The sequence below is a fragment of the Heptranchias perlo genome, chromosome 4, assembly GCF_035084215.1.
Source record: "Heptranchias perlo isolate sHepPer1 chromosome 4, sHepPer1.hap1, whole genome shotgun sequence".
Lineage (NCBI taxonomy): Eukaryota > Metazoa > Chordata > Chondrichthyes > Hexanchiformes > Hexanchidae > Heptranchias > Heptranchias perlo.
This window is the reverse complement of record NC_090328.1, coordinates 30,890,911-30,908,702: the sequence shown is the minus strand read 5'-3', so window position 1 is coordinate 30,908,702 and position 17,792 is coordinate 30,890,911. Positions and strand designations below refer to the sequence as shown.

At 39.3% G+C, this 17,792-nt stretch overlaps 1 protein-coding gene across 1 annotated transcript in view; it reads left to right on the top strand.

Moving 5' to 3' along the window:
• Nucleotides 1-230: 230 nt before the first annotated feature.
• The window catches only part of hmgcra (3-hydroxy-3-methylglutaryl-CoA reductase a), a 34,749-nt gene continuing 17,187 nt past the window's right edge, over nucleotides 231-17,792 (top strand). The window contains exons 1-10 of the mRNA XM_067982704.1: nucleotides 231-355; nucleotides 9,848-10,034; nucleotides 11,379-11,490; nucleotides 11,659-11,746; nucleotides 13,491-13,575; nucleotides 14,230-14,335; nucleotides 14,712-14,818; nucleotides 15,051-15,170; nucleotides 15,501-15,661; nucleotides 17,057-17,295. Of these exons, the coding sequence (XP_067838805.1) occupies nucleotides 9,870-10,034; nucleotides 11,379-11,490; nucleotides 11,659-11,746; nucleotides 13,491-13,575; nucleotides 14,230-14,335; nucleotides 14,712-14,818; nucleotides 15,051-15,170; nucleotides 15,501-15,661; nucleotides 17,057-17,295 (1,183 nt within the window). The 5' untranslated portion in view covers nucleotides 231-355; nucleotides 9,848-9,869. The remainder of the gene's footprint in view (nucleotides 356-9,847; nucleotides 10,035-11,378; nucleotides 11,491-11,658; nucleotides 11,747-13,490; nucleotides 13,576-14,229; nucleotides 14,336-14,711; nucleotides 14,819-15,050; nucleotides 15,171-15,500; nucleotides 15,662-17,056; nucleotides 17,296-17,792) is intronic.

The following is a 17,792-nucleotide window of genomic DNA, read 5'->3' as shown; positions in this document are numbered from 1 at the left end:
TGATAATATATTCAGACGGGGTGGCCAGTTCCCTTGCGTCTGCCTGCGTAGGCCAATCAGGGCAAGCGCAGACCTAAACCTCCGGTCCTATTGGTTCGCTGGGGCTCGCAAGATCCCGAATATGGGATGGACTTCCAATTGGGACGAGCGTGACGTCGCCGTTCGGCTCCCTCAGCCAATTAGACGGAAGGAAAGATCGGCCGATGGGCGCTCGCCATTTTAGCCGATCGGGTTGTGTGTCGGTGGGGAGAGTGTGGCTGTCAGTCAGGGACGGGTGGAGCTGGTCGGCGGAAGGCTCCAAACGTTTTTAATTTGATTGTTTTAAATCGTTTTCGGTGGTTTATTTTAAGCCCAGGTGAGTAAAGTGTTTGATTTTTTTTTAAAGAAAATATATATTTTGATGGATCAGTTTTTGTTTTAAGGCGCCGCTGTAGCCAGGCCCGGGGGCCGGGGCCGGGGCCGGGCCCGAATGGAAGAGTGTTGAGCCGATGACTGTGGTATAATTGGTCCCACTTTTTCGGTGAATTTACTGGTTCCCCGCCCGGGGGGGGAAACATTCATCTCTTCAGTATGATGGTCCCGGTTGAAGCTCCAGTTGTTCTCTCTCTCTCTCTCTCTCTCACACACACACACACACACACACACACACAAGCGTGGACCCAATCTCTCTTGAAGGTCACCCATCGCCCGTAGCAACCGTGCAGGTGAATCGCCTGCACGATTCGCTTCCCGGTCAGGAAGGAGTGGCCGCGGGGCGGCTTCTTTCCGATATACGCCTGCAGCTTTGATGCTGATGTTTTTTGCTAGTCGTCGTCCTGTTTTTAATTTGTGTATCGGCTTTGTATTTAATTTTAAAGCGAGTTTATTCCCCTTGTTTGTAATAAATATTAAGTGCTTTGAAAGCCTGTATTGGTGACTGTGCTGCATCTTTTTCACCGCAGCTACGATGCAGAAATATATGTTGGCTGCTGCTCTGAACGGCGACCAGTGTTATTTTTAACACGTATGGTGATTGCGTATTTAATGTGAGTCACCCAGAGGCAAAATGCAATTACTTTTTAAAAAAACATTTGTTTTTAATGATTTTAAACCTGGTGTGAATCTACCATCCAAGCTAGATATTATCTCATGGGTGTCAAGATGTCTATTTGTTTTCTTGATTTGTTTTACGTTCTTAAATTTTTTTTAAAAGAATAATTCTATCGGGTGGGTAAAACTAAATTACTGCCAAACAAAACCAAATTCTGGATATTGTAGCTTTCAATAAAATGGCACTATAAATGAGTCTGCTTTTTAACATGATTTGAACAAAGCTGTTCTTGAAACTGGTTCAAAGATATAACCTAAGGATATATCTGCTGTGACTAAATCATCTTTCTTTCTTGACAACTCCCCCCCCCCCCCCCCCCCCCAACCAAAATGAGTAGGCAGTTGAGACCTCTTCAGTCCTCTTTCAACACCATTCTGTAATTGATCATGTCGTTCCTTTGCTACACCATGAGAAAAGAACTGTTAATCTGTATCTATATTTGCATTATAACTGGGAGTTTGCTGTGTAAAGAATAATGGGCTTGATCTATATAAGCTTTGATGATCAATATAGGCTATGAAAAAAATATTGACCCCATTAGTAATTGGAATAACTTGCATGACTTCATTAAATTCTCATGCCTTGTATTAATACTGGCCTGTGATTAGCAAAAAGATTTCTGTGTAATTTCCTTCAATGCAGTTGTCTCTTGGCAGCCTCCTTCCCACTGATTTCTAAGTGATACTGCATCAAGTATATGATTGGTACTAAGATTTCAGCAGAATACTATCCAGAATATCAAGAAAACTTGCTTTGGTTCCCTTTTGCTTTTCTCTTTCTTATTTTTTGCTTTTCTCTTTTTTTTGCTTGCTTTATCTGTCCCTGTCTCATTATTGCCACATGCATATGGATAAACTGCCCAATCAAAGAACTAGTACTATACTGTTTCATTATTGCAGTTGTAAATAAAATTCTTGTTTTTTTTCATTTGCATTCAGACTCCTTTCTCCAATTATTTAAGTGACCTCATGCATGTTAGTAGGGTATCAAACATATCTCTTGGGGATTGCCAAAAAGGAAGTTTGGAATTTCTACTTCTGTTGGCTGGTGCAAAAAGGTGTGGTTGTGTGTTTCCCTGCAATACTGCCAATAAAAAAGTGGATGAAAGATGTAGTGTATTTTGTACAATGTGCATAATTTAAAATAAATTTTAACACTAGACATTCCTTATTTGCAATTTTCAGTAATCTTTTAAATTAAACGTAGGTGAGGGGCCTAGCTCATAGTGCAAGTTTGAAAAGAGTAGGAAAGAAGTAAATCAAACTGGTGGTTTTAGGTGAGGAGTTTGGGTTTTTAAAAACCCAAAGGAGATAAACTAATTTGTCATGTACATTTAGTCTTTTAAAATGGGTCCTGATTATGAATCTAGCAAAATATCTTTGTAGCTGCCTACAGCTAAGGTAAACAAATAGTGATGATTTATCCTTAAAATGTGCTGTTTCTGTACAGTCACTACATGGACTGAATTAAGTCATTCATTTTATACAAAAAGTTTGTCAAATTTATTTCCGTTTCAGTTCCTGAACTACAGCTCAAGTACGTGATAAATCTTGGTGTCTCCTAAGAGTAAATGAAATTCCATATTTCTCTGTGCTGTTGGTATAATAACTAGCTGTAACCGGATTGTATTCTTGGGTGATAGGAAATACTGCCTGAAGTGTGTCTATTATATCTCTATAGTACCATGGCCAAGCTTTGTGTCAAAATGGATTTTGTAACCTCTTCCATTCCTTTCAAAAATACTCTATATAATTTACTGTTAAATTCATAGTGAATTGGTTGCTTATTTTCTTTTAACAAATTTCAAATTACTGTGGCGGTGGTTTATCCATAGAAGCAGGGCATTTGGTACATGAGGTCTGCTGATGGATTTCTCCATGAGCTTCCATTATCCTCTGATTCCTATACCCTTTGGTATTCCTCTTTTTCAACTAATTATCTATTTTCCTTTTTAAAAGAATGTAAGAATTCTGGTTCAGCAACGGTCATGGCAGAGAATTTCACATTTCAATCACCCTTTGTGTAAAGAGGTTTTTTTCCAACCTCCCTAATTCTTTAGTGATTAGCAAGGGCACAAATTTCAGATACTGTCTCATGAACCAGTGAAAACAACCTATCACTCTTTGTTTATAATTTTGAAAACTTCAACCTTGCTTCAGTGGAAAAAGCTCTGACTTCATAACTGTAGCCTTGTTATCTGTGATAATATCCTGATGAATCTGTGCTGCACCTTTTCCATACCCTAATATCCTTTCTGTAATGGTCTAGAATGGAGGAGAAGGGGAGCATGTGAATCAAAAGTGAGGGAAGTGGCTAGGAAACAATGAACAAGAAACTAAGGATTTAAGAAAGTAACTAATCCTGAATGGTTCCCCTTTCGGTAGATTCTTCTGACTCAAATTGCTCGACAAAGAAAATCTGCACTTTCCCCCTAAGCTTGCCAACTGTAAACTCAATAAGGTTTCCAGCAAAAATATTAATAATACACTTCACAATAACCTGATTGAATTTGCATAAAAATTATTCTTTGTCTTAATATTTTTACTTGGAAGCCTCAGACTCTCAAGCCTTGGGTTGCCATTGATATTTTACCCAGGTCTATCGGGAGTTACAAAGTACACCTGTGCCTGCAATTTCCAGGAAGCTGCAGTGTGGACAATTTTCCAGCATGCATCAGTATGATTTCTCTTTCTGCAAGTGGAAGTGTGCTTTTACTTATGCTGTAACAAGATTTCTGAGATTTTACCAAATTTCAAAACATGCTGGTGAAACTTAAGCTTTTATAAAGCAAAGTTTCACATTTAATATATTACCTGCTTAATGACAATCTGAACACGTACTTCAATTTTGACTTCTCAATATAAACAAAATAATTGGTTTACATAAAATAATTTTTCTGCATGGAAGTCAAATCGTCTTTCTTCCATATGTTTTTCCAAATGAACAGAAACAAGCTAAAACAAGAACTAAATAATCTTTGAGTACAAGTTTCACATTAAAAGTATTATGAACTACATATTATTTTTGCTTCATTGAGTGTAGCTCAGAGCGAGAAACACAAAGGCAGATGATTATAGCAGCTTATTTTTGTTTATATTGAGAATTCAAAAACAATTATTGTTTACAAAAAGATTTAATTATGCAGATGTTACCTATACCCAGCATGTAGTGTTACCCAGCCACAAACTTTATAAATAACCAACGGCATAAGCAGCCAAATTTTTTTTCAATATTTTAAGCTTTTAATACACTGTACACGAGTTTAACATCAGCTTTTTTTCTCTTCCTCCCATGGCTGCTGTTTCTACTAGGGTTGTTTGTTTATGCAGTTTGTAGTTATATTTATTAAACCAACCACGAAGGACAGAATACAAACATTTGTTTGTAGAGCTGCAATGCATAAGCAAAACACTCGTGTCGAAGAAATGATCGACAACAACAACATGCATTTATATAGTGCCTTTAACGTAGTAAAACGTCCCAAGCCCTTCTTAGCGTTATCAAACAAAATTTGACACCGAGCCACATAAGGAGATATTAGGACAGATGACCAAAAACTTGGTCAAAGAGTTAGGTTTTAGGAACGTCTTAAAGGAGGAGAGAGGTGGAGAGGTTTAAGGAGGGAATTCTAGAGCCTACGCAGCTGAAGACACAGCCCCCAATGATGGAGCGATTAAAATTGGGGCGTGCAAGAGGCATGAATTGGAGAAGCCCAGAGATCTTGGAGGGCTGGAGGAGGTTACAGAGATAGGGAGGAGTGAGGCCATGGAGGGATTTGAAAACAAGGATGAGAATTTTAAAATTGAGGTGTTGCCGGACCAGGAGCCAATGTGGGTCAGTGAACAGAAGGGTGATGGGAGAACGGAACTTGGTGTGAGTTAGATAATATCCTAACTCGTTTCCTATCACAGAAGAACATTATTTTTGGTTATGGTATTGATACATTTTACACGGGACTTTGTGTAAGTTAGGATACGGGCAGCAGAGTTTTGGATGAGCTCAAGTTTTGAAGGGTGGAAGATTGGAGGCTGGCCAGGAGAGCATTGGAATAGTCAAGTCTAGAGGTAACAAAGATATGGATGAGGGTTTCAGCAGTAGATGAGCTGAGGCAGGGGTGGAGACAGGCAATGTTACGGGGGTGGAAGTAGGCGGTCTTGGTGATGGAGTGGATATGTAGTCGGAAGCCCATCTCGGTCAAATAGGATGCCAAGGTTGTGAACGGTCTGATTCAGCCTCAGACTGTGGCCAGGGAGAGGGATGGAGTCAGTGGCTAGGGAACGGAGTTTGTGGTGGGGACCAAAGACAATGATAAAACTTTTGTCTCTAAGGCGCCCTCTTACAAACTTCTTTCTATCATCTTTCATTGCAGTTGTCCATCCTCTTTCCCCACCCCCCAAACAGCATAACCTCAAAGCCACTGAGTAATGCCACAGAGATTTGCTAATTATAATACATTTTAACATTTCATTATTGTATGACAGTGCTATTGTGGTGCAATGTTGAGAATTTCCTGGAGCCACTAAGCAAGCCTGACATCTTGCTTTTAATGTACACTGCCCATATTTGAGCATAAATGTGAGTTATGTTGCATGTAAACAAGTAACGCCAGAGTTCTTTATGCAGCATTTAGTCTGGAACATGAAGTGCTTTCTGATGAAGAAATAGTCTTTAAATCTTAGGTTGTCACTCAGACTTACTGTGATGTGCCAATAAAGGGCTGGTTCTGGCATGTATTGATTTACCATTATCTTAATGGCGAGAAACTGGAAAGTACTGCAGTACAAAGGGATCTAGGGGTCCTAGTGCAAGAAAATCAAAAAGTTAGTTTGCAGGTGATCAAGAAGGCCAACGGAATGTTGGCTTTTATTGCTAGGGGGATAGAATATAAAAACAGGGAGGTATTGCTGCAGTTATATAAGGTATTGATGAGACCGCACCTGGAATACTGCATACAGTTTTGGTCTCCATACTTAAGAAAAGACATACTTGCTCTCGAGGCAGTACAAAGAAGGTTCACTCGGTTAATCCCGGGAATGAGGGGGTGGACATATGAGGAGAGGTTGAGTAGATTGGGACTCTACTCATTGGAGTTCAGAAGAATGAGAGGCGATCTTATTGAAACATATAAGATTGTGAAGGGGCTTGATCGGGTGGATGCGGTAAGGATGTTCCCAAGGATGGGTGAAACTAGAACTAGGGGGCATAATCTTAGAATAAGGGGCATAATCTCAGAATAAGGTGCTGCTCTTTCAAAACTGAGATGAGGAGAAACTTCTTCACTCAGGGGGTAGTAGGTCTGTGGAATTTGCTGCCCCAGGAAGCTGTGGAAGCTACATCATTAAATAAATTTAAAACAGAAATAGACAGTTTCCTAGAAGCAAAGGGAATTAGGGGTTACAGGGAGCGGGCAGGAAATTGGACATGAATTTAGATTTGAGGTTAGGATCAGATCAGCCATGATCTTATTGAATGGCGGAGCAGGCTCGAGGGGCCGATTGGCCTACTCCTGCTCCTATTTCTTATGTTCTTATGTACAATTGAAATATCCCATTCAGAATTGGATGTTTTTCCACCAAGTTTTTTTTGGCATGGGCTACAGCTTTAATGCACAAATTACATTAATTTGTAAACCAATATTTTTACGGGTTATCTTAAAGTATTTTCACATCCAGATATTTTATTTTTAAAACATTTTTAACCAATCATGGGTCATTGACTGCAATCTGATTTGTGTTGTCCAAGGTGTGTAAAACTGGAAGCAACAATGCCTATGTACAACTTGTAAACCTCTGTGACAAAGATCCTTAAACTACAATCAATAACCTCTGTGTACCCCTAGTTTTACTATGCAGTGGTTCAACAAACTTAATTTTTGACTCCTGTGAGATAGATGTATGATGTGAAAGAAAATATTGCACACAAGTAGACAGTGTGGGTAAGTTGAGTGATGTTACAAGGCTTCCTTCACTAATGGAATAAATGTTGTATTCAACAGCTTCATTAAAAGAAATTAACTAGCACACATAAGCAGTTTGCATGGTTTAGTTAATTTCTTTTAAATTCTTACGTTGGAATGTTAGCCTTTTTTATGTGATGCAGCATTCCGTAATCATCTTTACCTGCTGCTAGTCAGTGAAAAAGTGTACTGATCATTAAAGTATGTTTTTTTGGTTTTCATTTACTTGGTTGATGGTTTGTGAAGATGAGTCTAAGTAGGCTGCTTTGTACTAACACTCCAGAATAGTTAATGGAAGCACGATAAGGGGTCTGTTACAGTTGCTGCTAGGAATCACAATAGTTTAGGTCACTCGGGAAAAGTAGTTCTCGTGTGTAATAAATTCTGTACGTTTGTGAAATAACAGACATCAAATACTATATTGTCATATTGCATGAACTATTAAATCTGAAATAATAAGTGAGTTTTGGGAATGCCCTTTCAGTGTTTTTCCCTCCATGTACAGAAGTGGGTGTGCCTCCCAATGGGGAGATAATCCGAAGGCAAGCCATTCAGAGATGCTGTTCCATGTGTCCTGGTGACCAGTTCAGAGCAAGATTAGTGGAGGCTGGAAGGGTATGTGGTCCAGGTAGTTTTTGGCTTGTGCAGAAAAGAAAGATTTGATACCTTCCAAAGATTATAGGAGAACCTTCATCATATTGCATATCTATTGACAATTAAGCTAACTTTAGTTGATTTTTTAAAATCTAAATGCCTAATGCTGAAAATAATTACAATATCTGTGTTGTAATGGTTCACAAAAGGCCTTTGCACTGCCTTTTTCTTCTACAGAATTCTGGTAGGTAGGTTCATTTTTGTCAGTTTCGAAAGTGGAATTTGAAGTTGCCAATATAGTGTTGAGGATAAATTCTTTGATCTCATTTTTGTAGTCTTTTACAAACTAGTTCTAAAGAAATCTGGTTTCCTCGCTTCAGTAGAAAATGTCTTTATTAAACTCCTTACATTTTAAAACATGTGCATTTCTAAGAGTTCATTGAATTTTTTTTAATTAAGTGAAATGTATATTGAAGTAGAAAGTACTGAAAGTGTGTTTAATGGAGAGACCTTGAACAAGGTTTAGTATTCTGTAAACCATAACAATTACTTGATAATGCTGTGGCTGAGATTTTGACTGAGATATACTACTTGTAAACTTTGCCCACCTAATGTAGAAATTCTCTTTTAACCTGCACATAATGGGAACAGCTGATATCTCATCCAAGTGCAAGATGCAACAAAGTGGCCACATAAGTCAATACAAAGACATCTGTGGTCCATTCTAAAGATAATCACTTTATTGGTTGCCAACAGTGCAATAATATTTTTACCACTACCACATTTGCAAATGTTACACCCTTGTTGAAAAAAGAGTGGCTGGGTTTATCCTTACAGTCGGTTTAACCTCAGTGATGGGGAAACTTTTAGAAATGATGATCCGGGACAGAATTAACAGTCACTTGGATGATTGTGGATTGATATGGAAAAGCAAGCACGGATTTGTTAAAGGCAAATCGTGTTTAACTAACTAACCTGTTAGAGTTTTTTGATGAGGTAACAGAGAGGGTAGATGAAGGCAATGCAGTTGATGTGGTGTATATGGACTTTCAAAAGGCGTTTGATAAAGTGCCGCATGGTAGGCTTATCAAGATTGAGGCCCATGGAATAAAGGGGGCAGTAGCAACGTGGATACAGAATTGGCTGAGGGACAGGAAACACTCGTGGTGAACGGTTGTTTTGCTGACTGGAGGGAGGTATACAGTGGTGTTCCCCAGGGGTCGGTGCTGGGACCACTGCCTTTCTTGAGAGATACATATTATATTTTATATTATTTATATTGGGAGGGACAGACAGACGGACAGTAAACAGGTAGGAGGATAGTGATAGACCGCAAGAGGATACAGACAGGCCAGAGGCATAGGCGGACACGTGGCAGATGAAATGTAACGCATAGAAATGTGAAGTGATACATGCCGGTAGGAAGAACGAGAAAAGGCAATATAAACTAAAGGGCACAATTCAAAAGGGGTACAGGAACAGAGAAATCTGGGGGTATATGTGCACAAATCATTGAAGGTGGCTGGGCAGGTTGAGAAAGCGGTTAAAAAAGCATACGGGATCCTGGGCTTTATAAATAGAGGCATAGAGTACAAAAGTAATGAAGTCATGAAGAATCTTTATAAAACACTGGTTCGGCCACAGTTGGAGTATTGTGTCCAGTTCTGGGCACCACACTTTAAGATGTGAAGGCCTTGGAGAGGGTGCAGAAGAGATTTACTAGAATGATTCCAGGGATGAAGGACTCTAGTCCTTGGAACAGAGACGGTTGCGAGGAGATTAAATAGAGGTATTCAAAATCATGAAGAGTCTAGACAGAGTAGAGAGAAACTGTTCTCATTGGCGGAAGGGTCAAGAACCAGAGGACATGGATTTATGGTGATTGGCAAAACAACCAAAGGCAACATGAGGGAAAACTTTTTAACACAGCGAATGGTTAGGATCTGGAATGCACTGCCCGAGGGGGTAGTGGAGGCAGATTCAATCATGGTGTTCAAAAGGGAACTGGATAAGTACTTGAAAGGAAAAAATTTGCAGGGCTACACGGATAGGGCGGGGTAGTGGGATTAGCTGGATTGCTCTTGCATAGAGCCGGTGCGGACTCGATGGGCCGAATGGCCGCCTCCTGTGCTGTTATCTTTCTATGATTCTATGAACTTGTTTTTAAATTTACTGATTATTTTCTTTTCGTCCACCCTCCCAAACAGGTTAAATTAAAGAAAAAGAAAAATGCTGTCCAGGTTGTTCCGCATGCATGGACTTTTTGTTGCCTCCCATCCCTGGGAGGTGATTGTAGGAACGGTCACAATCACTATCTGCATGATGTCCATGAATATGTTTACTGGTAATAATCAGATATGTGGCTGGAATTTTGAATGTCCAAAGATTGAGGAGGTAAGAGTGTTACCACAAATATTAGTACCTTTTTTTCCTGGGCCTTATTAAACTCTATTAAAATACATAACTAGATTTATTTTTTAGAGCAATTTTTAAATTCTGAGTTCACAAAGGGTGCTTCATACATGCAATTGAAAACCAATAGAATTGAGACAACTTACTATTTGAGTTTAAAGATTTGAAGATCATTAATACAAGAAGTGAGTGCTTCAAGTTTATGTAATGGGAGTCAAGTGCAGCTACTTAAAAGTTGCGTGAAAGATGGGCATGAGTTTGGGAGGCAACACCACATCCAAGGACTTTGAGAGGAAAGGTTGGAGATGGGGGCAGTAATTTGCAAGGATAGTGCGGCGGAGAGTGCTTTTTCTGAGAGGGGGCACAATGACAGCAGTTTTGAAAGGAGGGGGAACAGTACTTAAGGAGGGGAATCATTTACAATGTCAGCTTGTATGGGAACCAGGTAGGGAAGTTGGGTGGTCAACTGTTTAGTGGAAATGGGATCAAGGAGGTGGGTCTCGTGGACAAGATGATCTCAGAGGGCATGAGGGGCAATAAGAGAGGATAAAAGAAGGCCCAAGGCGTTTCAAGTTAAGAGTAGAACTGCAGTGGAATTTATCTGTGCAGTTCCTCCTGTTGGCATGCCCCCCCAGGATCAATTGCTGTTGGAACTGAGGCCTCTGGAATCAATTGACATTAGAATCTGGCTTTGTGGGACCTGTGTGCAGTCTAGAAAGACACTTACACCTGCTCTCTGCAGGCATTGGAATTTCTGGGGAGCCCCAGACATCAGGCTGGGTGGGGCAGGCGGAAGAAGCGCCCCCCGCCCTCGCTGGAATTTGCTGCAATCGCTCAAGGGACAGAAATACAGTGGAAACGGGTTTCACCCCAATTTCTGGGCTTTCTGCTTCTATTGTGCCTGAGCTCCACCCCAAGAAGTAGTTCTGTTATTAAACATTATTTTGTTGGTATATTTAAATTTTTAGCGGTTTTGTACTTAGATGTTTTTCCATTCCTAAATGATTGTCTGAATCTCAAAAATACAGTTTAAATTTTACTTGGGCATTATTTTTGAATAAAGTTTTATTTTTAAAGCTGATCATCTTAATCATTGTAATTAACCTGCAACTACTGGAAGTCTATCCACATTGGCTAGTCTGCCTCTCATCTGGAACAAATTTTAAATATGCTTCAAGGAACTGAAATTTTATGCAAAGCTTGTTATGTAACTATCAATGGTTTAAAATGATCTCCTTGGTGAGAAAAGAGCTTAATAGAGCAAATGTAGTCATTTTTTATGTTGATAGAATTGCACTGATATTGTGACTTTTTTTGTTTTCACAGGAGCTATTGAGCAGCGATATCATAATCCTGACCATCACACGCTGCTTAGCGATCTTGTATATATACTTCCAATTCCAGAACCTCCGACAGCTTGGTTCTAAATATATGCTAGGTATGGTCTATGCACCTTTTTTAAATGCACTGTCAGTGACTCCATTGTGAATGCATTGAACCTAAACTAACAGTTAAACTTGCCTATTACATATTATTAAATATCTATGCCTATTTGTACATCATGTTCTTCTGTGCAACTGACTTTTAGCTTATTTTGTTCTTTTAGGGATTGCCGGTCTCTTCACCATCTTCTCCAGTTTCGTTTTTAGCACGGTTGTAATTCATTTTCTGGATAAAGAACTAACTGGCCTCAAGTGAGTACAAAGATTTATCAACTGTACATTTTAATTTGCATGCACATTTTAGATATGGTAGGTGTTCCTATTACTACCTTCATAGCTGCACTTTTTATAGAATCATACAGCACAGACGGAGACCACTCGGCCCATCATGCCTGTGCCGGCTCTTTGAAAGAGCAATCAAAATTAATCCCACTCCCCTGCTCTTTCCCCATGACCCTGCAAATTTTTCCTTTTCAAGTATTTATCCATTTACCTTTTGAAAGTTACTGTTAATCTGCTTCTACCACCCTTTCAGGCATTGCATTCCACATCGTAACAACTCGCTGCATAAAAAAAGGTTCTCCTCTCTGGTTCTTCTGCCAATTACCTTAAATCTGTGTCCTTTGGTTATCAACCCTCCTGCCAGTGGAGACTGTTTCTCCCTATGTATTTGATCAAAACCCCTCAAGATTTTGACACCTCTATTCATTCTCCCCTTAACCTTCTCTGCTCTAAAGAGAACAATCCTAGCTTTGGGCCAGCATTTGCCTTGTGTAATGTAAATACATTTTTAAGAACTGCAGAGTATTATTTTTAGATATGTAAAACAGACGGTGGTATAGTTTGGTTAAACTTGATTTTTGTTTTGTGTTACATATTTAAAAACCTGTTCGAAGGAAAGCCTGGTATGCAGCTTTAATTTTAGTTTCCTTCACCAGCCAAGGGGATAGGCAGGCAGACTGCTGCCAAAGGCACTTGTGAGCTGCTTTCTAGATGTGCAAAAGTGACTTGCATGGCTTTCTTCCTGTGAGGAAGTAGCCATCACTTTTTGCCTTGACACCAATGGAAAGAAAGGTAGAAATTGGAAAAATGCTGTACAAGGTAACTGATAACAAAACCCCCATTCCCAGACTCCATGGTGGCACTGTAAATTGGGGAATTTTTTTTTTTATTCGTTCATGGGATGTAGGCGTCGCTGGCAAGGCCAGCATTTATTGCCCATCCCTAATTGCCCTTGAGAAGGTGGTGGTGAGCCGCCTTCTTGAACCGCTGCAGTCCGTGTGGTAAAAAATTAACAACACTTCAAAAAAAAACAAAGATAAGTACAGATAATTGAGGCCATGTAGCTCATCCTTCCATAGAAACTGAAGACCTTTTATTCCCTTCATCACAGCATCTAACTGCCAAATCCAAAAAGAGCAAAAAACCAAATTGTTCAGTATTTAATATAATACAATATATATATTGATGTTTTAAGTGACCAGTAACTACAGTTGCAGATAGATAGAAAGAACGAACTTCCATTTACTTTGCACCTTTCACAACCTCAGGACATCCAAAGCACTTCACAGCCATTGAAGTACTTTTGAAGTGTAGTCACTGTTGTAATGTTGGAAACGTGGCAGCCAATTTGTGCACAGCAAGGTCCCACAAACAGCAATTAAATAAATACTGTTTTAGTGATGTTGGTAGAGGGATAAATGTCGGCCAGGACACTGGGAGAACTCCCCTACTCTTTTTCAAATAGTGCCATGGGATCTTTTACGTCCGCCTGAGAGGGCAGGTGAGATCTCGATTTAACGTCTCATCCAAAAAGTGGCATCTGCAGTGGCATTCCCTCAGCATTGTACTGGCTGACACCTTGGCTCAGTGGTAGTACACACTCCCCTCTGAGTCAGAAGGTCATGGGTTCAAGACATCTTAGGATTTTATTTCGGTATGAGTTTCACAGGAGCATTTGTAATAAGTTTAACTCCGAATTCATATTTCTTCACAGTGAAGCCTTACCTTTCTTCCTGCTACTAATTGATCTGTCCAAAGCCAGTGCTCTGGCCAAATTTGCACTGAGCTCCAACTGCCAGGTATTGTACTGCATTTATGTCAGGCTGTAATTCTTTGCAAATGATGTTGAATAAAAGCTGGATTAAACGATTTTGGTAAATCCAGACTGAGGACTGGCTACAAATAACCACAATGCCTTTGTGTTTGTCTGCTTGATGAATGTAATATATTTTTCACATTTCATATTTAATTGACCACTGCATTGGAACTGTATAGTTGCAAACTACTTGCCTGAAGACTAAAGTTGTTATTGTAGTATACCCAAAAGTTGAGGTAATGAGTCCAAACTGGAGAGAAATATTTTTCTAATTTATAATCTGAATAGTGGATTAAATAAACTTTATTTCAGAGCAACTTGTATTACAATACCATATATTTTAATCAATCCCTTGAGCGTTTTCCAAGGATTTCCAAGAAACAATGTTTTATGATTGCTTTTGTGTACTAATTGGCATCAGTGAACAATTGAACTAATTGTAGTCATTATGGCTCTTTTGCTGTAAGAATAAAATTTTAATTATAATGTCCTACTCGGTAAATGCAAAATTAAACCCATATCCTTTTTTTTCTTTGAAGTTTGGGAATTTTGAGGACCAGTGAGGTCTGCAGTTGCAGTAGTTCTTTGCTATCTCTGTAAACTGATTCTAAATGTACCTATTTTGATTGACTGACAGGATGAAGTAAGGGAAAATATTGCACGTGGAATGGCCATTCTGGGTCCCACTTTCACTCTTGATGCCCTTGTGGAATGTCTTGTGATAGGTGTTGGTACTATGTCTGGTAGGTCACATGAAATATACCTTTTTTTTGTGTGTGTTCACGTTCTACCGATGGTACAGTACATTTTAAGCTTTAACAAGCTGCTCCATTTTTGTGGTAGGATGTGGGTTTGAAACTGCAGTTTTGTTATGAGTGTGTAACTGATCTCAACGATTACCCGTGAGGAAACTCCTAGTAGAGGTCAGGAAGGCAAGGTTGAAGGCGAAGGCAAAGTCATTTGCATACCATTTAGCAGTGACTTTAGAGCAGTGCTGATATAAACCCATAAGCAGATCACCCACAGACACGCCAAGAGAAAATGTGTGGAAGGAGGGAATATTAATTTAAAAATCAGGGGAAGAAAAAGTCCTTTTAACTTTTTTTTTTCTTCCTTCAGGAGTGCGACAACTAGAAATTATGTGCTGCTTTGGCTGCATGTCTGTTTTGGCAAACTACTTTGTCTTCATGACATTCTTCCCAGCTTGTGTCTCCCTGGTATTAGAGGTAAGCATAAAATTAGGAATTTTCCAATACTGTGTTAGCATGATTTTAATGTCAGTTGACATGTACTCATTGAGAGCTGCATAATTTGATTTATTGTCAAATAAAGTTGGAAACCCTTTAGTAGCTTACAAGTGTGGTATGAAGTGGCACATCATGATGAGAAACGGTCTGTTTGGTTTTCAGGAAACAATTTTGTCATTCAAGATAATTAAACATCAAATTTCTCCCATAGCTTTCCCGGGAAAGTCGTGAGGGTCGTCCAATTTGGCAGCTTGGCCATTTTGCTAGAGTCTTGGAGGAAGAGGAAGATAACAAGCCAAATCCTGTAACACAGAGGGTGAAAGTCATCATGGTCAGTATTGAAAGGCATCTTATGTATTTTCTGGATAAAGTGTAGTAATTAACATTAATTGTCAAGTTCTACACAACTGAACTAGTTATATTTTACAACAATTCCAAATGTCTGGAAATATTGTTGCATGATTGTGCATACAATCCAAAACTTTCTAAGGAAATGGCCCAACCAATAATCCAGTTGTCTGGATATTTTGATGTGTTCTACTACCAGGTTAAGCTTTGAATTTTGTAGTTTTGTGTTGATCGTCCAGAGAGATTATTGAACTGTAATAACTTGTGGATGGATAAATAAATTGTTATGGAATTTTTTTTGTCTGGCCTCCAGTCTCTCGGATTAGTTCTGGTTCATGCTCATAGTCGCTGGATAGCAGAACCACCTTCACAGGATAACACCTTAGAAATGCCTAAATCAGGAACAGGATTGGATGAAAGTATGCCAAAACGAATTGATCCAGATGTACCACTGTGGCAATTCTATCTTTCCAGGTAATTGAGCATTAACTTCAAGCAATTGTCAGCTTGTAGGCTAACATATTCTTTATCATTGCATAAAGTGGATACATATAGGGAAGTTGCCTGCACAAGGTAAAAGTGTCTAATATATTGGTTATCTATTAATTTTAGGAGAAGCCCTAGGTTGCAAAATCCAATTTTCTGGAGTGCTTATTCTGCTGTTCAGTTGCAGTGCGTGTGCACTTCAAAGTCAGATCAGCCCATTTTCCTAACTTCTGAAACAATCCAGTTATTTTGAAGGGAGAGCCAGAAACAAACTTTTGGCTAACTTTAGGGAAGAAACATCACAATAAAGCAAATCCTTTCCAATGTGCTCTCAAAAGAGGAATTTTCCCTTTAGACAGTCTGCCCTCCTAAAGGTTGTGAGGAACTGACATTAGCATTCAGATTACCTACAGTTGACAAAATCTAACATAATATGCTTCAGAACATAGGTCCTAGGTCCCTGTATTTGAAATCCTAAGATATCCATCAATGGAGTTGCCCAAGAAAGTTTTTCTTTTCAGACCAGTGTTGAATATTGTGCTTTCTATATTTGGTTCCAGTGCCTCAGGCATCCTGAGTACATTTATGCAGGTGTCTTGTTTTTACACGTTTTACTATGTGTAAATTGGGTATTTCAACTTCTGGGCACAAACATTTGTGTTATGAAATAGTACATGAGAAGTAGTTCCCATTCTAAAGGCATAGAAGCTTCAAACTTGTGTATATATATGAAATCGACAGGCAGGAAAAAAACTAGCTGGTCCATCGAGCCTGCCCCATGACAATCATGGCAGCTGGAGCATCATGATTAGACACCTACGCCCACCATCAGTCACGTAATCTCCTAGGAGAGGCAAAAAACTAGCCCAGGCGACCCATAGACCATGCATATAGCATCTGGTATTTTACCTACCTTTTTATAATAGCACGTGAAACTTTTCATAGGTCTATTAACCTCTGGGAAAAGAAGAAAAGTCTAACATCTAACCTAGCCATACCTTTACACAGCTTATACATATGGCCTCTGGTTTTTCCCAACCTATCGAATTGAAATAGCCTCTCAAAGGAAACACAATCAAGCCCTTTAACGATTTTGTATACCTCTATCAAATCACCCCGAAGTCTACTAAAGGGAATAGACCCAGCCTTTCTGTATAACTACGGTCTTTTAAGCGAGGGATCCTCGCTGCCCTCCTCTTTGGACTTTTTCCAAACCTAGTATATTGCCCACCATGTGTACTGAACGCAATATTACAAATGGGCTCTAACCAGGGTATTGTACAAGGACAAGACAGTGTGCTTTGTTTTATAAAGTTCATAACCTAATCGTAAAACTTACATAATGCAAGTTAATGCATTTAATGTTTGTTTTATCCTATATAGGATGATCAGCATGGATGTTGAACAGGTAATCACCCTTGGCCTAGCACTCTTCCTTGCTATCAAATACATATTCTTCGAGCAGACGGAGACTGAATCCACTCTCTCACTGAAGAATCCAATGACATCTCCTATGGTGGTGCAGAAAAAGAATACTGATTGCTGCAGGAATAATATTGGAACTACCAGATTCCAGTCAAATTGTCTAGCAGATGAGGAACCAACCAGTAAAGAAAATACAGGTAGAAGTTACAGATGCTTGTTACAATTGCTGTGCACTGTAATGGAACATTAACTATACCCTTATGCTGTGGGACTGGAGTCACATATAAGCCAGACTGGGTAAGGATGGCAGGTTTCCTTCCCTAAAGTACATTAGTGAATCATTTGGGTTTTTATGATCTGACAGCTTTTTATTTTCATATTTTTTAAACTGAATTCAAATTCTCAGACTGCCATGGATCGTTAGTCCAGTCACAGAACCACTACATTACCATATCAGTTTGATATATTTGAACTTGCTTCAGGCAAAGTGTTGTCATTGGGTGTATATAGCCTACTGATACCAATACGCTAAAGAGAAGTTATACTACAACCAATATGCTTTTAACATTGAGCTGATGGACTGAATATCATACAAATATGCTTCTTCCACTACCCTGACCAGTGACAAATTTGTAACCACCAGTACTTCACTCTAGCATCATACTAATTGCTCTCCCCAGACCATACCCATAGT